This window comes from Abramis brama (genome assembly GCF_963993115.1).
Source record: "Abramis brama genome assembly, chromosome: 23".
NCBI classification, from domain to species: Eukaryota; Metazoa; Chordata; class Actinopteri; order Cypriniformes; family Leuciscidae; genus Abramis; species Abramis brama.
Window position 1 is genome coordinate 30,947,815 of NC_139985.1, and position 27,977 is coordinate 30,975,791.

At 38.5% G+C, this 27,977-nt stretch overlaps 1 protein-coding gene across 11 annotated transcripts in view; it reads right to left on the reverse strand.

The window, feature by feature from the left end:
• Nucleotides 1-27,977, reverse strand: part of atp2b2 (ATPase plasma membrane Ca2+ transporting 2) — a 184,025-nt gene that overhangs the window by 10,799 nt on the left and 145,249 nt on the right. For all 11 annotated transcript variants that reach the window (XM_084100829.1, XM_084100830.1, XM_084100831.1 and 8 more), the window contains 9 exons: nt 21,090-21,331; nt 20,133-20,367; nt 16,839-17,018; nt 14,898-14,985; nt 12,168-12,274; nt 10,962-11,153; nt 4,804-5,017; nt 2,394-2,605; nt 2,022-2,129 (listed from right to left, as the gene is read on the reverse strand). In XM_084100829.1, coding sequence (XP_083956955.1) covers nt 2,022-2,129; nt 2,394-2,605; nt 4,804-5,017; nt 10,962-11,153; nt 12,168-12,274; nt 14,898-14,985; nt 16,839-17,018; nt 20,133-20,367; nt 21,090-21,331 — 1,578 coding nt within the window. The remainder of the gene's footprint in view (nt 1-2,021; nt 2,130-2,393; nt 2,606-4,803; nt 5,018-10,961; nt 11,154-12,167; nt 12,275-14,897; nt 14,986-16,838; nt 17,019-20,132; nt 20,368-21,089; nt 21,332-27,977) is intronic.

Here is a 27,977-nt window from a genome sequence, read left to right on the forward strand (position 1 = left end):
TCTGAGATTGTCATCGTAGGTGCATGTCCACTGTGAGAGACATAATCTAAAAAAAAAAAATCCAGAAATCACAATGTATGATTTTTTTATTTGTATTTACTATTTACTATTTATTTGTATGATACAGCTGCAAATAAGTATTTGAACACCTGAGAAAATCAATGTTAATATTTGGTACAGTAGCCTTTGTTTGCAATTACAGAGGTCAAACGTTTCCTGTAGTTTTTCACCAGGTTTGCACACACTGCAGGAGGGATTTTGGCCCACTCCTCCACACAGATCTTCTCTAGATCAGTCAGGTTTCTGGGCTGTCGCTGAGAAACACGGAGTTTGAGCTCCCTCCAAAGATTCTCTATTGGGTTTAGGTCTGGAGACTGGCTAGGCCACGCCAGAACCTTGATATGCTTCTTACAGAGCCACTCCTTGGTTATCCTGGCGGTGTGCTTCGGGTCATTGTCATGTTGGAAGACCCAGCCTCGACCCATCTTCAATGCTCTAACTGAGGGAAGGATGTTGTTCCCCAAAATCTCGCAATACATGGCCCCGGTCATCCTCTCCTTAATACAGTGCAGTCGCCCTGTCCCATGTGCAGAAAAACACCCCCAAAGCATGATGCTACCACCCCCATGCTTCACAGTAGGGATGGTGTTCTTGGGATGGTACTCATCATTCTTCTTCCTCCAAACACGTTTAGTGGAATTATGACCAAAAAGTTCTATTTTGGTCTCATCTGACCACATGACTTTCTCCCATGACTCCTCTGGATCATCCAAATGGTCATTGGCAAACTTAAGACGGGCCTTGACATGTGCTGGTTTAAGCAGGGGAACCTTCCGTGCCATGCATGATTTCAAACCATGACGTCTTAGTGTATTACCAACAGTAACCTTGGAAACGGTGGTCCCAGCTCTTTTCAGGTCATTGACCAGCTCCTCCCGTGTAGTTCTGGGCTGATTTCTCACCTTTCTTAGGATCATTGAGACCCCACGAGGTGAGATCTTGCATGGAGCCCCAGTCCGAGGGAGATTGACAGTCATGTTTAGCTTCTTCCATTTTCTAATGATTGCTCCAACAGTGGACCTTTTTTCACCAAGCTGCTTGGCAATTTCCCCGTAGCCCTTTCCAGCCTTGTGGAGGTGTACAATTTTGTCTCTAGTGTCTTTGGACAGCTCTTTGGTCTTGGCCATGTTAGTAGTTGGATTCTTACTGATTGTATGGGGTGGACAGGTGTCTTTATGCAGCTAACGACCTCAAACAGGTGCATCTAATTTAGGATAATAAATGGAGTGGAGGTGGACATTTTAAAGGCAGACTAACAGGTCTTTGAGGGTCAGAATTCTAGCTGATAGACAGGTGTTCAAATACTTATTTGCAGCTGTGTCATACAAATAAATAGTTAAAAAATCATATATTGTGATTTCTGGATTTTTTTTTTAGATTATGTCTCTCACAGTGGACATGCACCTACGATGACAATTTCAGACCCCTCCATGATTTCCAAGTGGGAGAACTTGCAAAATAGCAGGGTGTTCAAATACTTATTTTCCTCACTGTAGATAGATAGATAGATAGATAGATAGATAGATAGATAGATAGATAGATAGATAGATAGATAGATAGATAGATAGATAGATAGATAGAGTGCACATATAAACGAAATTCGTCCGTTCCAGTGGCTCATAAAAATATACAAATATAATAAAAAATGCTACAACGTGCATTAAAATATAACACTAAAAAGAGTTTGACAGCAGCATATAAATAATGATATTGCACATGGTAATTGGCGGCATATAAATACAGTTATTCCACATTATAAATAAACACTATTATTGCAATAACCCAGTTCACATGAGCTTCACTGCATATATAGGATTCAGTGAGATATAGTGGTCTATATCTATATCAGGAGTCTGATAGCTTGTGGGAAGAAAAGAAAAAGCTCATAGATCGTGGAAACACCTGGGTAAGCGTACAGCTGTGGTGGTAAAAAGATTTGAAAGAATATTGAACAGTATTACCTGACCCCAGACCAGCTCTCCCAGCCCGAGGAAAACACACCACATCCACTTCTCCAGGTCCAGAGGAGAACAACTGAACGGCTTCCCTCCAAACTGAATGATTACAATCTAAAAACCAAATGTTAAAATGGAACTGTGTAGAACTAGTAAAGCGGTGTGGTGAAGTCTGTTTATAACTGTAGGAGAGAGCGGGGCACAACCGAACACTTTTTGACTTTCTCGGTTTGTGTAAATTAACATTTACAAAGAGAACATTCAGAAATAACATTTTCGTAACTTAATGGGAACGTGAACAAAACATGTTTTGTTAGCTGGAAACAATCAATGGCAATTTGTCTGAAAAACCTATTTGAACAGAGAAGACTTTGGTACCTGAATGGCGAAAGTGCCGAGGACAATGGAGCAGAAGATGGGATTTCTGAAAATGCCTTCAAACACGTTTCTCTCTCCGTGGATCTTGCGGGCGTTGATCTCGTTGAAGAGCTGCATCATGACGAAGGTGTTGAAGATGATGGTGTAGTGCTCAGATGGAGGAGAATGAAGCGGCGCGTGCCTGCCACTGTCGATGTCAAAGATCTGCTCACCTGGACACAACACAAGACACTATCAATATAATCCTATATGCACATCCTATATGAACGTGTGTGCGTTCACACCATGTCAGAGTTACTGTAATTACGAGATTCTGATTTGTAAAAAGTGTAACTTCCTCACAGAACTCTTAAAGGATTAGTTCACTTCAAAATGGAAATTCTGTCATCATTTACTCACCCTCAAGTTGTTCCAAACCTGTGTGAATTTCTTTTTTCTGCTGAACACAAAAGAAGATATTTTGAAGAATGTCGGGAACCAAATAGTTGATGGACCCCATTGACTTCCAGAGGATTTTTTTTTCCTACTATGGAAGTCAATGGGGTCCATCAACTATTTGGTTCCCGACATTCTTCAATATATCTTCTTTTGTGTTCAGCAGAAGAAAGAAATTCACACAGGTTTGAAACTATTCCTTTACCCACCAACTTAAAAAAAAAAAAAAAAAAAAAAAGTTGCCAGCTACCGCCAGCGTTTTTGATCATTTTCACAAAAATGTCATGGCCCCCAGAATATTTTATTGGATGAATATCTGAACATACAATATATCAAAAGAATAGAGCCACTGCTTTTAAACAAACAAAAAATATTTTTTAAATCAAAATTTGATGTGGGTAAGTTTCATAAAAAAGCTAAATTTTAAACAAAAAGTTAAGAAAATCATGTGTTTTTTAAAAAGACTACAATGTGTGTAAGCAATGCTTTTATTAGAGATCGACCGATATTGTTTTTCTTTACAACCGATTCCAATACCAATTATTTCCGTGTTTATGTGCCCGATAACCGATATACAGAACCGATATTTATTTATTCTTTTATTTCTGTTTTTGAGGCAAGATATTTTACCTTTGACCACCATTGTTGACAGATCTACATGCAATTCTCAAAACGCCCACAAGATCGCACCATTTATCGGTGAATCCAAAACCGATACCTGATTATGGGAAAATGCTTAAATTTCGGTGGAAATATCAGTAAAACCGATTATTAGTTTGATATCTAGCTTTTATTGCTTGTTTCTACAACTTTTTTGCCTGTGTTTTCAACTTTCAGACTTGTACCACCAGATTCATTTTGGCATTGATATTGTTTCAAAAATGCAAATGTCTGCACTCTATTTATTCTTGACAGGAGATATTGACAAACGTTTCGGCTCTTTGCCTTCATCAGTGTGAAGTATTCTCAATGACTATATAGAAAGCACGCTGAAGATCTTCAGGTGATCGTAATCATGATTGAACAATCAAATGATTAGTCCTCAGACTTCACTTTAAGTTCATCTGAAACAGTGAATAATTACAAACAATGTCGAAACAATTACAAATCAGAAAAAAAAATAATAATAATAAATAATAATAATAATAATAATAATATATATATATATATATATATATATATATATATATATATATATATATATATATATATATATATATATATATAAAATAAAAATAATAATAATAAATGTACATATAAACCCAAGTTAGAACAGTCAAATAAAGAGTTCATAGACTGGACGGGAATTAATGGGAACAATAACACATCAGGCAAGAAATGCCATTCATGAACGCTGTGCTCATAAAAAAACACACACACACACAAAAAAAAACACATAAACAACAACTTATAAGAAACAAGACAGATCATAATCTTCATTTAAACCTAGAAGGGACATGGTTTGTAAATTGAACATCCAAAATGCCTCTCTTTTTAAGAGTTTATTACTGCGGCGGCGGAGACATTGATGCCATGAACATTGTTGCTATTGTTTGCATTGTTGTTATTGTTCAGTGTACATTGTTAAACATTGAGTATTGTTGCCATGAACAGCTCAGAGTAGAACGTCACGGATTGTCATTTCGTAATATGTGTATATATTCAAATTTAATTGTAACTTGTCGCCACCTACTGGTGTAACGATATTTGATACAATTACGTTATTTGAAGCATCAAGTTACTTTCAAAAGGTGATTTGCTCTATTTTGATCTCTACCGTAGACATCAGTGTTTATATCTGGACTATAAACGTTTATCTCAGTACTTCTGTGATAATCTGAATGATTGTAAGACAGAATTAATGATACTGTGAATCGCTGTCATTTTGGAATGAGATCGTGTGGATGATTGAATCGAGATCGCGATCTTTTACAGATTAACCGTGCAGCTCTACTTCACCTATGACGCAACTTACCCGCAAACAGCAGCGTGAAGATGATGGTGAGCTGGTACACACCGTGGCCCAGTATGTTCTTGGTCATGGTACTGGAGATCAGGGGTTTGTTTCGGCCGTAGGGTTTCCTCATCAGCAGAGACTCAGTGGGCGGTTCGGTGGCCAGAGCCAGAGATGCGAACGTGTCCATGATCAGGTTTACCCACAACATCTGCACTGCTTTCAGAGGAGAATCCTGAAAGAAGAATAAACAATCAGCTTAAAACACAGCGTTTATAGCAGTGAGACATGCTGAACTGAGCTAGATGTTATTTTCCAGACAGGGTGTGTTTCCCGAAAGCATCGATAGCTAACTATGTTCGCAAGTTCTGTCCTTATCAGCAGTTCAATGAGTCTGTGTTTCACGAAACCATCGTTCTAACGAACATTCGCAAACAGCATCACAAAGTTGTGTGTTTGGAACGACAGCTCTCGGCCTGTGGTTAGAAGAAGAGTTTCTAGTTTGCATGACATGTGGACTCAATAAATCCTGATCTTGAGCAAAATAATCAAGCTGACAGTCAGTGCAATCTATATCTTTAATTTAGAATACATACAAATGCCATTTACGTCTTTTAGTTTGTCAAGAGATTTAAATCGTCGTTTTTGAAGAGTGCGCATGTGTGAATGAGCTCTAGGGCCCTATTTTAACAATCTGAAATGTAAGTATCAAGCGTGAAATGCAAGTAACTTTGTGGGCGGGTCTCGGCGCTGTTGCTATTATACCGGCGGGATAAATGACTCTTGCGCCCTCACTTTGTGGGCGGATCTCGATGCAAATCTAAAATGTGTTGGTCTGAAGTCGCTTCATTACTCATAGGTGTGGTTTGGGCGTAACGTGAAATAAACCAATCAGAGCGACATCTCACATTCCCTTTAAGAGCAGGCGCGCTTGTTCCATGGCGGATTGCTATTATAACGGCGGATTTGCCAGGAGCGGTTCACAGCCGAGGAGACCGACGTTCTCGTCAGGGCCGTAAAACACAGAGAAGTGACATTGGGGATGGAGAAACACACCCAAATTAGCTTCGGTTAAACAGGCGTATGATAATTTGGGTAAATGTGTAAGCTAGATTTATGCCTATTTTTTCACATCTTCATGGACACCACAATGATTTCCCTCGTGTGGAATATTTTTCCTTGTAATTATGTATGATTTGCAAAATGTGAACTGTGTCTGTGTAGATGAGAGAAGTGTGTGTGTGTTGTGCACACGCTACATTATGGCCAAGCATGCGCCCTTAAAATAGCATCTGAATAACGCGCCGCTGACTTTAGACGAGGTTTCTCCTGGTCTGTGGCGGAATTGTTTTCTGAAACTGCAAAATAGCACCAGGGAACGTTTGCGCCGGAACACGCCTCCTCTTTCGCTGAACCGCCCCGGGAGCGCAAGTTCATTCCCTAATTTACCGACGTGCGTCTGTGGAGGGAAAAGTCCGCTGTGCGTCGGGTGCAAAATAGGAATGAAACATGCGTCGGTGGACAAAGTCAGTTGCGTTGGGTGCAAGATAGGGCCCCTAGTGTAAGAACGAGCCTATGATTGAATCTGGAAATAAAGCAAAATAGATGTCATGTCTAATTTATAGTAAAACATCTAGCATTTATTCGATCTCAAACAGATTCATTAAAAGTATTCAAGCCCGTAGGCAGGGGGGGTTCGGGTGGTTCGAACGAACCCCCCCTCACTGCCAAAGGTCCAGAATTTAAATTATTATTATTTTTTTTTTCATGTGATTATTGTCATCATTGTTTTAATCAATGCTTGTGACAAATATTCTGGGTTGCTATTTCAAATTAATATGATTATTGTAGCTGGACGTGTGTGTGTGCCGCGCGTGCAGTTCAGAGAGAGTTCTCAAAGCAACGGTGAAGAAGCATCACCTCTGAATGAGGGAGAGGGGGGGGGGGGGGGCTAATTGGGCTTAAGCCCCGAATGTTTTGTCAAAAGCCCCGAATCTTTTAGGTTTTTTAAAATTTCCTCTCAGTCTTTCTGATTGGAGCGGCAAAAAATGAAACACAAGCTCCATTACCGTGCGTGGTGGCGGACGGTAATGCATCGCGCATCACTCAGCTTGTTTGCCAACTGCCATAACGAACGTCGTTGTCATCAGAGGCTGGCGGGCTGTTGTATGTTTCACCGGCGTCGTAGCGAGCTTACTGGCTAACCGGCTGAAGTTAATATGGACATATCAAAGTTTTTTATACGGAACACTAACAGTAAACCTCACCGGCCGGAGAGAGATTCAGAAGCAGCGTCAGACGAACCGCGGACAATGTAATGATGTTTAGCCTACACCAAATTCCAATTTTACCTATGTAGGCTAACTTAAAAATAGTCAGAGAATGGTTGCCTCTTTTTAGTTGCCAGGGGTAAAAATGAGTCATCCTTAACATTTTTGGTGTTTTGGATTCACTACAGCTGGAGAACAATTAAATACAAAATAGGTTGTAGGCTCTACTGGGTGATTTTTTTATTTTATTTTTTTACTGAGTAACTATCATCATTTTCCCAGATAGTGTATAGATTTTTAGGCACTCTATTATCTAAAACAGCCTGAAAAATAGTGCATTTAGCTGACGTAAATGGGAAAAAAATCTCCTGGGAATGTCTGGGAATGTTTACATCGTCTGGCTGACTCCGCCCCTGGGGTTATATATATATATATATTTTTTTTAATTAAAAGGATTTCTATATTTTATCCACTCAATAGTCTACAATATAATAGCCATATAAACGTAGCGTAATTATAATAATAAAACATAGTGGGATATTCAGTGATATTGGCTGTGCAATATGATTGGAACTGACCAGTGTACTAAATCCATAAGTGTCAAGACAAATACAGCAACAAGCAAAGAGGCATTGACAGAGAGTCAAGAAATGATGATGAGAAGAATTATTATTAATATTTCAGTTCATTAAATCTATTCTGTTGTTAGTGTGGTCTTTAAAATTTTGAACTGTGTATGGACTGACAAAGGTGTTACATGAGGAAGCAATTTGACAACAATGCAGTAAATATTTTAGGTGCATCAAAAAGCGTGCTCGTTAAAGGAACACTCCACCGTTTTTTGAAATAGGGCTTATTCACCTTCTTTCTCACATTTAGATAGGTGGGCAAATGCATTTTTGTCTCAGTGCATGCATTGTTTTAGTTTGACAGGGTCGGCGCTAGCTTAGCTTAGCTTAATGAATGGAATCCTTTGTTGCCAGCTAGCATGGCCTCAGTAAAAGTCATAAAAAAAAAAAAAATCCACCTAATTACTTCTTGTGGCTTGCGTATTCACAACAGTATTGCAGATTAACACTAGGCAATTTCCTAGGCAGATATTGACTTGGGACTATATTAGGGGGAAGCACAGGCGAAGCACGGCTGCTTAGGCGAAGCACTGCTACTTGGGCGCAGAGATATCACGCAACACATGAAATCCCACGACTTCCGTCAACATACCGGCGTGAATAGTAGCTGGCTATTTTTCCTATAGTACATGAATGGCAATGAACATGGCTAACTTTGTGAGAGATGAAGAGGGTGACTTCTGAGACAGTCAAGTGCCAGAGCCAGAACCATACCTGAGTTTTCAGAAGATGAGCTGCGTGCTTTGGAAATATAATGACAGGAGGAGGAGGAGGTTGTGATCGCTCAACAGCCTGAGGACGTGAGGATGAGAGCCAACACGAACTGGTGGTGTGAATGTGGGGGAATATGCCAATCTATGCCGACTGAAATAGAGTGTCTGTGCTGTAGAGAGTGGGACAAGTTACTGCCATCGATGACCAGGCTCAGCGCGTCAGATCAAGACAAGCGTGCCCGCAGTTGTGTCACAGCTACCGAGGATTTCACGGCGTTGATCCATCCTGCTGTAACTTTTACTCTATTTTTTTTCCCGGTGTGATAAAGTGAACTGGAAAAAAAGCCCCACGCCGAATGGACCAAATGGACAGCTGTCCACAGAGTAAGTGATTATTTTAAACATGACGCATGTATAGATCGACCCATATTATACCTGTATTCACATTCACATATTATACCACATATTCACATTTCATGTGTTGCGTGATATCTCTGCACCCAAGTAGCAGTGCTTCACCTAAGTAGCTGTGCTTCGCCTGTGCTTCCCCCTAATATAGTCCCAAGTCAATATCTGCCTAGGAAATCACTGAGTGTTAATCTGCATCGCTATTTGTACTCGTTGTGAATACGCAGGCCACAAGAAGTAATTAGGTGTTTTTTTTTATTTATTTTTTATCACTTTTACTCAGGCCATGCTAGCTGGCAACAAAGGATTCCATTCATTGTGCTAAGCTAAGCTAGCGCCGACCCTGTCAAACTAAAACAACGCATGCACTGAGACAAAAATGCATTTGCCCACCTATCTAAATGTGGGAAAGAAGGTGAATAAGCCCTATTTCAAAAAACGGTGGAGTGTTCCTTTAAGATACCAGCAGACAAGCTAATCCAGCACAAATTAGTGCATAAAAGGTCACCAAAATGAAGTATTTGAACCTCATTATTAAATACAAAAGGAGGAGAAAAACTGCAAAAAAGTCCACTTTTTGAAAAAAAGAACCCCCCCTTTCAATAGGCTGGCTACGGACCTGGTATTATTACTCCAACACCTGCGTAACATCATTAACCAACGTGGTTGAACGACCAATTTGTGACAGTACGGTTTCGGCTAGTCATGACTAGCTAGATGATTTCTTCAACGATGCATCGTACTTTGCTAGTCATCTGTGTTTATCATAATACTGGTAAAAGACTCTGAAACTGAGCTCTTCCTCATGATTTCTCATCAGGGTATCTTCACACAGTCTAGCCTCTTTCTCTTAGAAGTGCTGCATCATTTATTAGGTTAGCGATCCTCTAGGAAATTAAACAATGCTATTTTAGATCATAGGGATGAAGCCTTTGGCCTTGGCCTAGTAATCTAATATGGTTTCTTTGCCAGTGCCCTATGTCTCTCCATAGTCTAATTTGAGATTTGATAGTAGGTCAGATCTATCGTCTTGTCAAAGGCATCTCATATATTAGCAGTGGTTTTAAAGTATGAAGAAAATGCACAAAGTCTCTGCTACAATACTAGCGTGTTGGATGGTTGCCAGTGCGTTGCTCTGAGGTTGCATGTAAGACGCTTTGATGGATTATTCACGTCCATAATACAAATGGTGCCAGATAAGTTATACGACCGTTCAAAAGTTTGACGTCAGAAATATTTTTGATATTTTTGAAAGGAGTCTCACCAAGGCTGACTTAACTTATCAAAAATACAGTAAAAACAGTGAAATATTACTACAATTCAAAACTGTTCACAGCTGTTTTCTATGTGAATATACAGTAAAGTGTAATTTATTCCTGTGATCAAAGCTGAATTTCAGCATCATTACTCCAGTCTTCAGTGTCACATGATCCTTCAGAAATCACTCTAATATGAGGATTTGATGATCAAGAAACATTTATGATTAATATCAGCGTTGAAAACAGTTCATACTTTTGTGGAAACTGTGATACATTTCAATTTTCAGGATTCTTTGATGAAATAGAAGAAAAAAACAAAAGAAAACATTTATTCTAAATGGAAATCGGTCGTGATCAATTTAATGCATGTTTCTTAAAAAAAAAAACCCGAAAAGAAATAACTCGTCCTGACCTATGGTACTGACAAACCCAAACTTTTGAAGGGTAATAAATGTGCTGAAGTTTAATAGGCTTGTTAGAGCCCAGTTTGAGCAATAATAATAGTGAAACTTGCCATGGCAAACACAGCCTTTGTCACCTTTGGCTTTTGTCTTGCTTAGTTGGGGACATTTAATATTCAACAATATTATTGATCTCCTGCATTGACACCATTATATGAGAACTGAACTGAGCTGGACGATGACATCACTGTTTTCCACAGAACTAAATTAATAACTTTTTTAAAACAAAAATGAACCATCACTGAACTTACTTAAGCTTTTCTTCTAAATCTGCTGTCAGAAACAGAAACTCTGTTGCGTTATGTTCCTGTTATCTCTGTAAAGCTGCTTTGAAACACTCTGTACTGTAAAAAGCGCTGTATGAATAAAGCTGACTTGACTTGTCCGCTAATAACAGCACACTCACTGCGAGTCCCACACACACACATGAGGCACAGACCTGTGTGATACAGGCTCCGGTGAAGGCCACGATCACGGCCACCACGTTCACGGTGAGCTGGAACTGGAGGAACTTGGAGATGCTGTCGTACACGTTACGTCCCCACATCACGGCCTTCACGATGCTGGAGAAGTTGTCATCGGTCAGGATGATGTCGGACGCCTCTTTGGCCACATCTGTGCCTGCGATTCCCTGCCGAGACACAAGCCCTGTCGTTTCACATCGCTCTTTTGATCCACAGTGACAAAGATCATTTATTCATTCATTAATGTTACCATGACCAGGATATGCCAAACCATAAACAATATGCATTACTAAGATTACATTTCACAAAATCTGTCAAGAACATTTCCATTTTCTGCTAGTCTTAAAAAGTTATTTTTTTCTAAGTCAGTTACGTAAAAGGTAGATCAGTCTTATTTAAATAGGAAAGTTAATGCAACAGGTCATTTTATTTTTAGCCCAACGTCAAAAGAGAACAATAAGAAATAATATTTTTGGACTTTTTTTGTTTGCACATGAACCTTTTAGAGCTCCCATCATTGGGTTTTGTTTTAATTAAATGTTTATATTAAGTCAATTTTATGAATTAAACCGCTCGTAAACATACTTTATCACTAGAAAAAAATGGAAAAACCCATTAAACGTGAAACTATAATGCAATAATTTGAGACATTCTCCTTATATAGAACCTTTTTGGCGTAAAGTGTTCTTTAAAACTGAGTCTAGAACTAAACAGAGAACACCAATGAGTCTGAAAGTGTATGAAAACACACTGAAGCGAGACACTGGACAGTGTGTGATGATCAGAGTCTAGGTAAAGAGAGAAGATGTTTCTCCACACACTGTTAGTGTTGTGTAAAGACTGGCCTGAGGGACTGTTCTCTCTTAAGACACGGCTGACAGTAAAACCATGGTAGATCCCACAGCTGGTGTCAGTTTGATGAGCAGGAACATAGGAATATGTTGTCTAAACTTATGGAAATAGAAATGGTGTGGCAGTGCTGACACAGGCTGTTTTATACCTTATGTAAGTCAATTGAAAACAGGAGTAAAAGCAAAGGCTCACACTAGGGGGCGCTCTAGACTCGGACTGATTGTGAAAATGAGGACAGGCTGTGTTTGAGCAGCTTGTGAAGAACAAGACTCGTGTGTGTGTGTGTGTGTGTGTGTGTGTGTGTGTGTGTGTGTGTGATGGGTTCTCACCATGGCAAACCCGACGTCTGCCTTCTTCAGAGCCGGTCCGTCGTTTGTTCCATCGCCGGTCACAGCGACGACCTGCCGCTGCTCCACCAGAGTGCTGTCGATAATACCTGACACACACACACACACACACACACACACACACACACACACACACACACACACACACACACACACACACACACACACATTACTCCAGAACATCTCTGCATGACCATTTGATCAGACAAAGCATTGCTTATGTGACTAGTGCATTGTGCAATATCAAGCTAAACTAATGGTATTTACAATAAAGTTCATTAGTTAACATGAGCTAAGAATGAACAATACTTCTACAGCATTTATTAATCTTAGTTAATATTAATTTCAGCATTTAAAATCAAAGGTTTAGTTAACATTAGTTAACGCACTGTGAACTGACATGAACAAACAATGAACAGCTGGATTTTTATTAGCTAACATTAAACAAGATGAATAAATACTGTAACAAATGTATTGCTCATTATTAGTTCATGTTAGTTAATACATTGTCTTATGTTAAATAATGAACCTTATTGTGTATAAGTGTTACCAAATGAATAAAATGAACAAATGACAGGGTGAATGTGATGGAATGGAATCAAAATGGCTGTTATCTACCATGAATAAACAAATGGTAACATCTAAACGATTTTTATTCAAGACAAAAATATTATTTAACATCATTGAACTTATTGACATCAAATGGTAACACTTCAGTTTGGGGAACACATGTTCACTATCAACTACAACTTTTGCCTCAATAAACTCCTGATTACTGCTTATTAATAGTTAGTAAGGAATGGATGTTAATTAAGGTATCATTAGGATTATATGGGATGTAGAATAATATGTGCAATATTAGTTAACATTAGACAACGTATTAACTAACATGAACTAACAATGAGCAATGCATTTGTTACTGTATTTGTTCATCTTTGTTAATGTTAGTTAATAAAAATCCAGCTGTTCATTGTTCATGTTAGTTCACAGTGCGTTAACTAATGTTAACAAGATTTTAATAAAGTATTAGTAAATGTTGAAATTAATATTAACTAAGATTAATAAATACTGATGAAGTGTTCATTCTTAGTTTGTGTTAACCGTATTGTAAAGTGTTACCATACTAATAAACAGCCAATATCCTAGTAATATGCATGCTAATAAGCAACTATAGTTAATAGTAAGAACTGGACCCTAAACTAAAGTGTTACCAAAATCTAAAGTATTCATTATATAATTATTTAATTTGACATAAAATATAATTAATATATTTAAGTTTAAATGTATATATTCATACTTGTGTTTAGTGCACTTCATCAATGCATCCTTGCTGAATAAAAATATTAATTTCTTTAAAAAATTATCAACATCAGATGTTGCTAAATTACTCATTTACTGGAATAAATTACATTTAACACTTATAATGAACAGCCATATGCTGCCCGCATTAAAGCAATGTGATGTGAAAACATCAGGGACAATCAAGCGATTACGCCTAGAAATGAAATCCACCAGTGATGTAATTACAGCACAACATTTACTTACAGTATGTTAATTATCCTGTAACTTCAGCCTTGACGTTCAGCCTTACGTAACCATCACAGATCTGAGTCCAGATCGCTTTACTAACACACTGTGGCTGTAAATGCCAACGTTCATGAACTCAAGTGGATTATTAATCTAAAAAGGTCAGTTCTTGTTCATCAGATCCATTTTGTAATGGTTGTAGATGACATGAGCATAATTGCATAAGCTTCATTAGAAAGTGGCTCTACATTTTATGAGAGCAAAATATAAGAAATAAGTTGTTTTTGTGTGATCTTCAAGTTTCTCGATGTGCCTCTTCACAAAAATGTAAAGACACAAAAACAGGGTCTGTACGCCAGCCTGATCTCGAGAAATGTGTCTCTATAGCATGCATTGTATTTATCGGGCAATATATATGCAAAAATGTGTTTTACATGCATTTGATACGCAGTTTTCGCGTGCATGGTAATACACACGTACCCCTCACCACTAATCCTACCCAAGGGGTTTACAGTATCATACAGTATTTCACTGGTTTTGTCCGTCCTTCTGTTAGACTGTCTCACACATGAATTATGTTGAATATCTGTCAGCTGTTAAATTTAACTACACAATTAGATAATACCAGTTTAGCTCAACCAATCACCAAGCAATGCTTCATTGTGTTCAGTCTGTGTGTAAAAAGAGCATTAGCAACTAAAGACAAAACACTTCAGCAAAACATGATCAGCTCAAAGTGTCCGAATCATTTTTGGTCCCAAATTTTACTGGTAGTCACTGAATGAAGAATATTTGGGTATTATTTATTACATTTTCTAAACTATAGCAAATAAACTGTGATAATGAGAGAAATGTTGAAGGTGTCTGAATAAATTTTGGTTTGACTGTATGCACGCAAAAACAAATTTTCATTTCATGAGACCAGGTTGCTACACTCTCAGAAAAATAGGTACAAAAGCTGTCACTGGGACAGTACCCTTCAAAAGGTTTCTAATATGTACCATTTAGGTACTAATATGTACACTTTTGGTACCAATATGTACCTTTGAGGGACTAAAATGCACTCTTTAGGTACAAAGGTGTACCTTCTGAAAAGGTACCGCCACAGTGACAGCTTTTTTTCTGAGAGTGTACGGCTCTGGATGAGACTGTTTGGTGCTCAGTTGCTCATGCACTATCACTCACCTTTGACCAGTGTGTGTTTGTCCGTCGGCGAGGATCTGGCAAGCACTCGCAGTTTAGGCCAGACTTTATCAATGCGCTCCTGCTCAACCTGTGAGAGATAGAAGCCCAGATCTGAGACAGGCATCCATCATGGTGCCATGGGATACATAAAATAACCAGTAGTATATAACATGAAACATGGCATTTCTTGTTGTAATGAGGTTCAACATTCATCAGAGAAGTCACTGCATTTACATACAGTATAAATGATTTGACGGTGTATTCAATTACACGGCGTCCATCATTCACGTGTGGCTTGTTTGTTTGAATGGCCACCTATCAAATGTGTTCAATAACTGTCTACATCAATAACAGCAGTGTATTACTTGCAGAGAGTACAAATGCGACTAATGTAATCACAACATAATAAAAAAGCCCCATAAATTATCCGAGTCCTGGAACGCAACAGCATCAGGGCCACAGACGGTTGTTTGCTCTGGGTTCAATATGCATTAAGCTCTCTCGACAGCATTTGTGCAGTGATGTTGATTAGCACCGACAGTCGTTTCATCTCGTTCTTTGGTGTTTTTCAATGCAAAAAGCATATCGTAATGCACTTCCCATGAGGCCAGAGTTGCTAAGGCTTTAAAAGCAGAATTTGAAGCTTACTGAAGTACCGTGATTCCTATAAGGTGTGTGTAAGCACTGATTTACAAATGCATGAAAGACATGTTACTTTCCATAAAAAGTAACTAAGTAATGCAATTAGTTACTTTTTGGGGGAGTAATGAAATATTGTAATGCATTACTTTTGAAAGTAACTTTCCAGGCCATATCTCTCACAAATAGTGGAATTTCCTAAATACCTTAATTTGATCATCTTTTCAAAATCCTTAAAGTTTATTTTGAGGTTGAAATTAGACTTTGATTTTAAATGTGACTATACTGTATATACATGATCACCATCATTGTGATTTGTAATTAAAATGCTTTAGGACCTTGTAGAGCTACACGATTAATTGTTTAAAAAAAAATAATAATAATAATAATCGCAATATCGATTCAAACACAATCTCATTCCTAAATGACAGTGATTCGGCTCTATGTCTATTAAAATTTTGACATTAACAATCACAGTGAACATTCAGATCTGTGTTTTGATCCAGAGAGAGCCGTTGGCATATTTAGGCATGAAACATCTTCATAAACAGTCTTTTCAACACAGTATCATTAATTCTGTCTTACAATCATTCAGATTATCACAGAAGTACTGAGATAAAAGTGTATAGTTCAGATATAAACACTGATGTCTACGGTAGAGATCAAAGTAGAGTAAATCACTATTTGAAATAAAGACTGTATCATTTACATCGTTACACCAGTAGGTGGCGACACGTGACCGTAAACAAATGTATTTGTCATTGAATCATTCATTCAAGAGATTCGTTCAAAAGCGCTGATTCATCCAGTAATGAAGTGAAGTCGTTATGAGTGAGTCATTGAATCATTCATTTAAACCAATTTTTTTAAATAATTCATTCAGATTCATTAAAGTGGAAATGTACATTTCTTCAGCAACAAATACATATGGTGCGCTTTCATCCACTCACTCGGGTTTTCCTTCATAATGCAGTTGGGTATGCATGTGCAAGTGGCTTTATCTAAACGATATGCAAACAACTCTCATGTGATGTGACAGAGTCTTTCTCTTCTAGAAAAACACGGGAAGAATATGAATGACTCATCCTGCTCTACACAGATCTTTATCTCAGAATGTGAATGTCTCTGTCTCTCGGTGTAGAAAATCTGATATTGTTGCACCATTATAAGCACCTTACTTTAAGTTTGTTTTTAATAGAGGACCAGTCTGTCTTATTTTCTGTGGTATTTGATATTCTGCCACAAACGCTGTCCATAGAGCTTTGATTGGTTATGTTTGATGTATTGTCCTGATATGAGTACCTCTCCCTTCTCATTCCTGATCCTCCTGTTGAACTCTTTCCCGTCGATGCACAGAAAGTCTTCTCCGGGCTGGATGATGCCACATTTGATAGCGATCGCTCGTGCCGTGTTGATGTTGTCTCCTGTCACCATACGCACAGTGATTCCAGCACGCTGGCATTTCAGGATGGCGTCGGGCACCTGCGGGCACAAGAGTGATCAGCGGGCATTAGCTCGCTCCAGAGGAAAGGGTAAACCGCAGTGCAGCAGTGAATGAGAACACACAGGGTTCAGTCCGCTCTCCTGACTCCTCTACTGGCACCACTGAAACCAGTGAGCGCTCATTAGGAGGAATTCAAAGAGCTCCTGTGCTAATCATGCACAGGGTTCCCACACCTTGGTTAACTTTAAATTCAAGGACCTTTCAAGGACTTTCCAGGTCCAATAGCCTCAAATTCAAGGACCTGATGTGGGAACACATTTGTTGTGTCCAGCAACAAACGTTGAGGTTCCATCCTAGTAGTTTCGAGCACGTGTGAACGTCACGGCAACGTACAACACAAGGTACCTCACACGGGAAACACTAACCGTAACGTGTAAATGCGCGTAACTAGAGTAAATCAAGCAAGCTAGTGTGCATAGGCCACGAAGTGTTGGCGAAATAACAAATTAGCGGACCGGAGGGAATAATATGGAATTTTTTTCCAGAAAACCTCTTGCACAAAATAAATTCAAGCACTTTCAAGGACGTGTATCTGTGTGTGTTTATTTTCCAAAACTTTCCAGGGCCTTGAATTTATTTTAATTTTTTTCAGATTCACAAACTTTCCAGGATTTCAAGGACCCGTGGGAACCCTGATGCAGTGACCAGCTCAGACCAGTTCAGACCAGCTCAGACCAGTTCAGACCAGCTCAGACCAGTTCAGACCAGCTCAGTCCAGTCAGACCAGCTCAGACCAGCTCAGACCAGCTCAGTCCAACTCAGACCAGCTCAGACCAGTTCAGACCAGCTCAGACCAGTTCAGACCAGCTCAGTCCAACTCAGACCAGCTCAGACCAGTTCAGACCAGTTCAGACCAGCTCAGACCAGCTCAGTCCAACTCAGACCAGCTCAGACCAGTTCAGACCAGTTCAGACCAGTTCAGACCAGTTCAGACCAGCTCAGTCCAACTCAGACCAGCTCAGACCAGTTCAGACCAGCTCAGACCAGCTCAGACCAGTTCAGACCAGCTCAGTCCAACTCAGACCAGCTTTTTTTCCAGTATGATTTTGTGGTCGTTTTCGTTCAGATTTATTGAATCAAGTGATGCAAGTTATTTAGACAGTGAGAATCTAAAATATTTGGAAGTCAAATTCGCAATTTGCATATATTGCACACACACAGTATATATCAGGGTTATTATCGCTAACTAAAACTTTTTTATTTTATTATTCTGTTAATTGCAATTAGGCTGAAATAAAATGAAATGTAAATATTAGTTGAAAAACTTAAACTAAACGCAAATTAAATATGTTGCCTTGGCAATAAACTGAAATAAGATTGAGTTGAAGAACTGAAATTATAAGGTGGAAATAAATCAAAACGATAGATAGATAGATAGATAGATAGATAGATAGATAGATAGATAGATAGATAGATAGATAGATAGATAGATAGATAGATAGATAGATAGATAGATAGATAGATAGATAGATGGATGTTGGTCTAGACACTAAAGCGATAGATGATATCTGATTGACTAGACGTTGAAGTATTTCTGAGAAACGTGAAGACGAGCCGGTCCTGTTAAACTCATCAGGAGAAGAGGAAGAGCCTCATCAATAAAACACCACGGCAGAGGAAGGTGACGTGGTAACTTTAGACATTTAACACTAATGGATTTGTTTACAGATCCTTAGGTTTCGGCTGTTTATTAGGGAAAGGAATGACTCACGTGTCCCGTCAGGTAACAGAACGCCAAATCTGTGTCACCATCGTCAACGAGTTTTCAAAGTACTTTTGCACAAACCCATTCAATCCAAAGCAGGACAACAGAGGATTCATCCTGCAGTCAGACCTTCATCAGAGTTCCTTCATTCATGCTGATATTCTGTTATTCTGCTTTCTGAAAGAAGCCTTCAACAAACTGACAATTACTGAGCGTGGCTCTAGAGACGGAGAACGAGAGCAAAGAAACCGCGGATGAAAAGAAGAGGTTAAATAATGCATCAGTATAGACGCTTCTTCAGTCCCCGTGCGTGAAGATGAAAGATCATTTGAGGACAATATCACATCTGATGCAACATCTCTACCGATTCCCAGTATTATCCTGCAATCTCAAACCACATGCACTGGACAGTGTTTCTGCAAGACATTTACACAGTAAACTTGCTGAAACCGTCTACTTGATGTACACTCTAAAAACAAATGCTGGGTTGTTTCAAACTTTCAACCCACATTTGGGTCAAATATCGACCGACCCAACCGTTGGGTTGTTTCTGTTCATAATTGACTCAACCATTGGTTGAAACAACCCAGCATTTTTTAGTGTAAGACTTTTAGTATAATTGTCCAACCGTCCATCTTCAGCTCGTGCTTCACGTGTCTATTTTCTGTGAAATCTTCACAGATTTTTATAAAGTAAATGTAAGAATAACTTGGATATTGTTAGTAATTTTTCAAGATGAACACTGGACTGAAGCGACTTTGGTTTACTTGATTATCCAGAAATCCTGTTTTTGAAAAATCATGATCCATCAGGCTTTTGAGGAAGGTTTATTTGTTGATCTCTAAATCATCATTGTATTGCATTGCATTATTATATGTTTAAAACCACAGAGCTTTGATCATAAATCTAAGCATGTAAATATCATCTTACTAAAACATATTTATATAGATATTTATATGATTTTTTTGCAGCTAGTCTGATCTCATTGATTTACATTACAAACTATCAGAATTTCATCTGACTTTTTTGCCATATTAATATCAGAATCCCGAGCTGTTTTTCTTCCATATTCTCACTATATCATAATATATGAGGTATAAAAACCTGATGTTTCAAATATGATACAATATGGGTTCATAAAGGTTCAATAAAAGTCAGGTTAAAAATAAAAAACTTTTACCTTTAAAAGCGGTTTCCAGGGTTAAGATAGTGTGTATTAAGACTAGACATCAACTAGACAACTTTGAAAATGTATAGCTTTTCACAATTCTGGCAAAATCAGTAAATGATGAGGCGGAGGTCATATTACAGGTGTGTTCTCATGCATACAATGCAAAATATTTCAAATAGAAACCATGACATGATCAAATATGAAGAAAGTTCTGACCTCAGGTCTGACAGGATCCTCAATTCCAACGACACATATTGCGGTCAGGTCGGTCAAGATGTTGTTCTCGTCCTCCCAGTTGGGCTCGGGGTCTCCGGAGAAGTCCCGATAGGCCACACAGATGGTTCTGAGCCCGTCACACGCCATGGGCTCGATGATCTTCTTCACCATCTCGTCCCGGTCCCTCGGCCTGAACACGCGAGTTTCTCCAACATCGTTCAGAATAAGAGAACACCTGAACCAAACACACCAGAGTCACACGTGTCATTGAGTCCATGTGCACGTTCCAACCGTTGGGTTCGTTTTATACATATTTGACTCAACCATGGGTTGAAACAACCCAGCAATTTTTAAGTGTAATTTTAGTAGAATTGTCCAACCGTCCATCTTCAGCTCGTGCTTCACGTGTCTATTTCCTGTGAAATATTTACGGATTTGTATAAAGTAAATGTAAGAATAACTTTGATATTGTTAGTAATATTACCAGATGAACACTTACTGGACTGAAGCGACTTTGGTTTACTTGATTATCCAGAATTCCTTTTTTTTTTTCTTTTTTTTTGAAAAATCATGAGCATCAAATATGATCCATCAGGATTTTGAGGAAGGTTTATTTGTTGATCTCTAAATCATCATATATTGCATTGCATTATTATATGTTTAAAACTACATAGCTTTGATCACAAAACAAAGCATGTAAATATCATCTTACTAAAACATATTGTTGGCAGATATTGGGTGACGACTGATATTTATATGTGCAACTAGTCTGATCTCATCAGAATTTCATCTCACTTTTTTTGCCGTATTAATTTCAGAATCTGCACCAAATTGCACATCTAAATCATTCCAGGCTCAGTAATTCAACATAACGACCTTCCATTTGCTATCGAGACGTTGAAATGCTTTCATGAAGAATTGTGGATAGACATCATAGAGCTGATGAAAGCCGCTCACTTTTTAAGGATGATTTCAGACGCTCCTTTGCTGTACATTCGGAAGTTTCCGTCGGGAAGCTTGATGACGGTGCTCATGGACTTCCTGGAGGAGTTAAACGTGTACACCTTGTAGAGCTTCTCCTCGGGGATCTGGTTGCGAACGGTCTGGTAGTCTCGCTTCAGGTCCAGAACCAGTCCCAGAAGGCCACACTCGGTTTTGTTGCCCACTTGTTTGGGAAGACCTCCCTCTTTATCTGCAGGCTGGAACGGTGGAAACACCAGAGAGGAGTCAGAGACCAGTTACACAAGCTACATACTGCATTAGAGTCACGTCAAGTCAGCTTTATTTACACAGCGCTTTTTACAATACAGTGTTTCAAAGCAGCTTTACGAACAGGCAAATAATGCAACAGAGTTTGTTTCTGCTGTAGAGCAGATCTAGAAGAAAATAGCCTCAGTCCAGCTTAAGCAAGTTCAGTGATGGTTCATTTTTCTTGTAAAAAGTTATTAATTTAGTTCAGTTATATATACAGCCGCTCTGGAGAAAACAGGGATGTCATCGTCCAGCTCAGTCCAGTTCTCATATAATGGTGTCAATGCAGGCAGATATAACAATATTATTGTTGAATATTAAATGTATATGAAATTCTGTTCTATTAATGTTGAGGATCATTAAGGTTTGCATAACAGTTTCTTTGCAATTCATCGCAGTCGTATCAACAGATGCCTAAGAAAAGGAGAATATGTTATTCTTACTTTTTTATTATTATTTCTTTACAGCATTTTGCACAGCAGCTCTGTATTAATTTTCCTCAGTCATTCTGGGTTGGATTTGTTATAAATCTCAAACTCAAAATATTAAACTTCATCAGGAACTGCTCTATATACAGACTCCAATCAAACTTTGATTTGCAGAATTCATTGTAGAGTGTGTATGAACATTGTTGCATGAACTTTAATAATACATTTACATTTACATTTATTCTTTTAGCAGAAGCTTTTATCCAAAGCGACTTACAAATGAGAACAATAGAAGCAGTGAAACTAACAATAGGACGACAATATGCAAGTGCTGTGACCTATTTTTTTACAGTCTATGGCTATGACCCTTCCAGGTTAATCTAACACTTTTTTAGTTTTTTTAATAATCTGTAAAAAATAAATAATAAATAAAGATAATAATCCATTACATTTATATAGCTCTTTTTTCTGCACTCAAAGCACTTTATGGAAGGAGGGAATCTCCTCGACCACTTTACACTTTACACAATCTCTCACTGACACTGGGATTTAAAGAATCAAAATGTAACCAATGTTTTCACTTTCTATAGAAATTGTAATATATACATATACAGTATGTATCATCATGTCATGCTTTAGCATGCTGAATAGTTTTTTTAATTTCCTATATTTATAACCTCTTTTACACTGCAAAGATGCATTTTGTCCAAAGTTACTTTTAGTCTACTTATTACTTAGGAACATTCTCCCCGGAGTTAAAGGCTGGTTTGTGTTGACAGATTCAATCGCTGGAGATCAAGTCACTTTTCTGTTCTTTAAACATCTCCACATGTGATCCAAATTGTCTTTCAAAGGGAAAATACCTTCTTTAAACCGATTACAGATAAAACTGATATAATGATTGTTTCTTACATTTGAATGCCTGAAAAAGCTTAAAAAAGAAATTTCATATCACAAAACCTATTCAAATCTCATTATCTGCAGGTTAATGTCCACATTTTTCTGCAAACAATATCTTGCTAGAATTACTTCAGGGAATTTAATTGTATAATCTGTTTATTTATTTATGAGAAGAAATGCTGAAATGCCAAGACCTTGATTTGTGAATTAACTTTACTGATTTACTTTTACAGTATTTCTCATATTTATGGTTGTCCCACTAGTGTTTGGCGGGAAACTTGTATATTTAATGTTGAATCCTGTGTATACTATGCAAACGCTTGAACATGTCTGAGGCGAGACATGCTGATATTTTTGTGGACTAGACATTGTTTTGCTGCTCACAGCATTTTTTCTTTTCTTGTTTGCACTGTGTGGACTACACCTTCTAAAATAAACCACTCCATTGTACTGAGCTTTCCTAAACTTCTCCAGGCCTCTCGACAACACTCTACAGGACACACTGTAGTAACATATACTGTATCTGAATGATTTAACATACGTTGCCTTGATCAAAAATGTTCATTAACTTCAGCATTGCGTGATACTATTTCAAAGTGATTTCCGTCATTTTGACTGATAATAAATTGTATTTACCTGTGAAAACAAACCTGGAAAGAGGAGAAAAACGAGAGATTCATGCATTCCAGTGAATTATTAATGGGATATTTCATAAATTAAATCGAGAGAACAGACCACAAATGTGCTGTAGCCTATATGTATTGTGCATTTTTATACTATTACAGCAGAATGCAAAGAAAAAAAGAAAGAAAACAATCATGAGGAAAAGAATCCAGCGACTGAAAAGAGCTCTTGCTATAGATATTCTTGTTATATTGTCACATTAAAATACCAAGTGTTACGTTATTCTCATGAAACATGAAGGGAAATTGACAGCTCATTCAGTCAAACTGACGGTTAAAATTATGAAGATTATGAATTCTTTATTCCAGACCCATAGGTCCATATCACAAAGTAAAGAAACCGAAAGAAAAGAATAACATACAAACATAGATTTGTATACAACAAACGATATTTAAGAACATACAAACTTGAGTTCCAGTGCTTCCAGAACCAGGAGGAATACCTTGTATCACTTAATGTTGGATCATTTAAGACAATTATGATTGTATTTTTCGAATCACCCAAACCACACATGAAATTATACATATAAATCCTTACCACAGCATGCAACGTAGGAACATCACTAGACACGAACATTTGGCTTGCACTTGTCCACCTTAGGAGTTTAAGCAAGACTCTTAATGCATCATTAAATGCCATCTGAAGCTTTTTCATTTTAGCTTTACTACAGTATATTTACACCTTAGATGTGCCGTGTAAAATGATGTACAGAAAGCTCTAAAAAGTGCTATTTTAACATCACCTGTGATATTTGTAGATGATTTGAAACGATTAGTTTCAGTCTTTTTGAATGGAAGTTCTTCAAACCGGAAGAGCCACCCATAATTCAAAACGCAGTAAGATCTTCAGGAATATGGTGGATAATATCTCATATTTGCTCACCTGGGTCATTCAAAACTGCTCATGCGTTTGATGCGGATTTCGCATCACCTTCAGAGAGGCGCTGGCACTGAACGCTCTCCTGAACAGCTGTCCTCTCCCTGGTCAACACACACTCCTATGAACCACGACATATGGCAAAACATGCACTGGCAGCAAATACTTCCTCTTTACGGCCCCATTCGGCTCCTGATCTCCACACGGGCCCTCGCTCTATTCTCCTGCTCACTGCAGGGCCACCAGTGTCTCCTAGAAGGTCATTTTCATAGCACCTCTTTAATTTCCCAGCATTCCCTACACTGACAGTGACAGGCCATGAGGGAGGCGTTTTGCCAAAGCTGACTGGCTTAAAGGGATAGTTCACCCAAAAATGAAAATTAGCCCATGATTTACTCGCCCTCAAGTCATCCTAGGTGTATATGACATTCTTCTTTCAGACGAACACAATCAGAGTTATATTAAAATATGTTCTGGCTCTTCCAAGCTTTATAATGACAGTGAATGGCTTTATATTTTTTGAAGTCCATCAAAGTGCATCTATCCATGATAAAAGTGCATCTATCCATCATAAAAGTACATCTATCATCATAAAAGTGCATCTATCCATCATAAAAGTGCATCTATCATCATAAAAGTGCATCTATCCATCATAAAAGTGCATCTATCCATCATAAAAATACATCTATCATCATAAAAGTGCATCTATCCATCATAAAAGTGCATCTATCCATCATAAAAGTGAATCTGTCCATCATAAAAGTGCATATGTCCATCATAAAAGTACATCTATCCATCATAAAAGTGAATCTGTCCATCATAAAAGTGCATATGTCCATCATAAAAGTACATCTATCCATCATAAAAGTGCATCTGTCCATGATAAAAGTGCATCTATCCATCATAAAAGTGCATCTGTCCATCATAAAAGTGCATCTATCCATCATAAAAGTGCATCTATCCATCATAAAAGTGAATCTGTCCATCATAAAAGTGCATCTGTCCATCATAAAGTGCTCCACAGGCTCTGGCGGGTTAATAAAGGCCTTCTGAAGTGAAGCGATGCGTTTGTGTTAGAAAAGTATACATTTTTAAAACTTTACCAACTAAAATAACTAGCTTCCAGCAGACGGCCGTACGCAAGTCGACTTACGCCACAAGAGTTACACTTGACGTTGTATGACGTAGATGTAGGAGTAGCGTAAGCTTTGTCGCCTCTCTCGGTTCAAACAAACAGGGCTGGGCAACAAACTCAAGCTCCTCCCACAATTCGCTTTAAAATTCTTGTTTTAGACTCTAATTCGTGACTGGTGTGTTTCTCTCTATCCTCTGCGCTTCCACGTTCGTCATTACGTTGTGCGTCGGGTCAAGTGTTACTCTTTTGGCGTAAGTCGACTTGCGTAGGCCGTCTACTGGAAGCTAGTTATTTTAGTCTATAAAGTAAAATATGGATTAAATATATTAGTAGGAGTAGAAATATAAAAATTATAAAATAGGAGTAAAATATGAAATATGATATTTTTCTTACACAAACGCATCCTTCGCTTCAGAAGGTCTTTATTAACCCACCATAGCTGTGTGGAGCACTTTTATCATGGATGGATGCACTTGTATGGACTTAAAAAAATATAAAGCCATTCACTGCCATTATAAAGCTTGGAAGAGCCAGGACATTTTTTAATATAACTCTGATTGTATTTGTCTGAAAGAAGAATGTCATATACACCTAGGATGACTTGAGGGTGAGTAAATCATGGGCTTATCTTCTTTTTGGGTGAACTATCCCTTTAAATGAGTGAGTGGCAGGCCGAGGAGTCGCGGAGAGGCTTTGGCAGAGTCCCTGAACCACATGGAGCGGCTGCAGCCGGACAAACGACTTTGCCCAAAATGAGTCACAACTTATCAAACACGAGACAGCAAGATATTTCACCTTGTCATGGGCACGAAGAAAAAATGCTCCCAAAATAGCATTTAGTTTTACAAAGAAGCAGTTTTTTCCAGCATATACGAGTAGCAGAAATTTTGTCTAAGCATAACCCTTAGAAAACAAAACATGGTTCATGATAATATACACCAGGGATGGGCAACTCTGAAAAATATTCCTGAAACACATTTAGGGCCCTATTTTAACGATCTAAGTGCATGGTCTAAGGCGCACGGATCAAGTACACTTAGGGCGAGTCCGAATCCACTTTTCCTTGTTTAATGACAGGAAAAATGGTCGGCGGTCCCGGCGCATGGTCTAAAACGGTTGTCCCTATTCCCTTAATGAGGAATGGGTGTGTTTTGGGCATAACGTGCAATAAACCAATCAGAGTCTCATCTCCCATTCCCTTTAAAAGCCAGTTGCGCTCGCGCCATGTCTCTCACTACTTACAGTTCTCACTACTTACTCAAAACTTACAGTCTCTCACTTCCGCTAAAATGGATAACGAATTTTTATGACATCACCGTGGACTTCAGCTTCTCATCACATCTTCATCAATCAGAGTCTCATCTCCCATTCCCTTTAAAAGCCAGTTGCGCTCGCGCCATGGCAGATTCGCTATTTACATGGAGGAATTTGCAAGCGGAAAGACCGAACGCTTCTCTAGCAAGGAAACGGATCTGCTCGTCTGCCGGACGCTAGTTATTTTAGTCGATAAAGTTTTAAATATGGATATTTTTCTTACACGAACACATCGCTTCACTTCAGAAAGCCTTTCTTAACCCCCCAGAGCCGTGTGGAGCACTTTTATCATGGATGGATGCACTTTGATGGATTTCTATACAGAAAAACGATACAGCCATTCACTGTCATTATAAAGCTTGGAAGAGCCAGGACATTTTTTAATATAACTCTGATTGTATTCGTCTGAAAGAAGAATGTCATATACAGCTAGGATTGCTTGGGGGGGAGTAAATCATGGGATAATTTTGTTTTTTGGGTGAACTATCCCTTTAAGGTTATGAATAAGCTGGTCCGTTCCAAAACACTGACAAAATTCACATTTAGGAGACATCAGCATTCAAAACTCACAGTCTCTCACTTCCGCTAAAATGGATAACGAATTTTTATGACATCACCGTGGACTTCAGCTTCTCATCACATCTTCTGTCCACTCAAATGCTCTCTAGAATCTAAAGCTCCGCCCCCTCTGATATAAACACCACCTGGCCAAAGCGACCGTTGACAGACACAGAGCAATATGTGTTGGAGTGTGTGTTCGGTTGCTCATACGCTCAAGTTTTATTCTGGTCTACAACTGTACGATGGTTAAGATTGAAATGGCTAGAATTTGTTCACACCGCCCTCTACCGTTGAATCCAGCGTATCATCAGCGCTCGGATTCGCTTCCATGGTGCTGTCAGTCTGTGAGGGAAACTAAACGCTATTGGTTATTTGAAAAGGGGGAGGAGCCGTTCAATATGTCCCGCCTTAGCTTCCAGTGGAAATTACGTCAACGCATCAAACAAAGCTGCGCGATCCAAGGCACTTCAGTGGGACTTAAAAGGTAATGGACCTGTTCCCAGATTCCCAGGGAGAAGACAATTAAAAACACATTGTGCATTAATAAAACACAGGCAACATGTAAACCCCAAACTGATCATTTGTGCTCAAACGCACCTTTAAAAAAGATGTAAGAAGGTCCAACTGCAACTGTCTTTGATGTAACTAAGAATCCAGAGTTAACAAAACACACCGTAGCCGGTGACCTAGAGAACA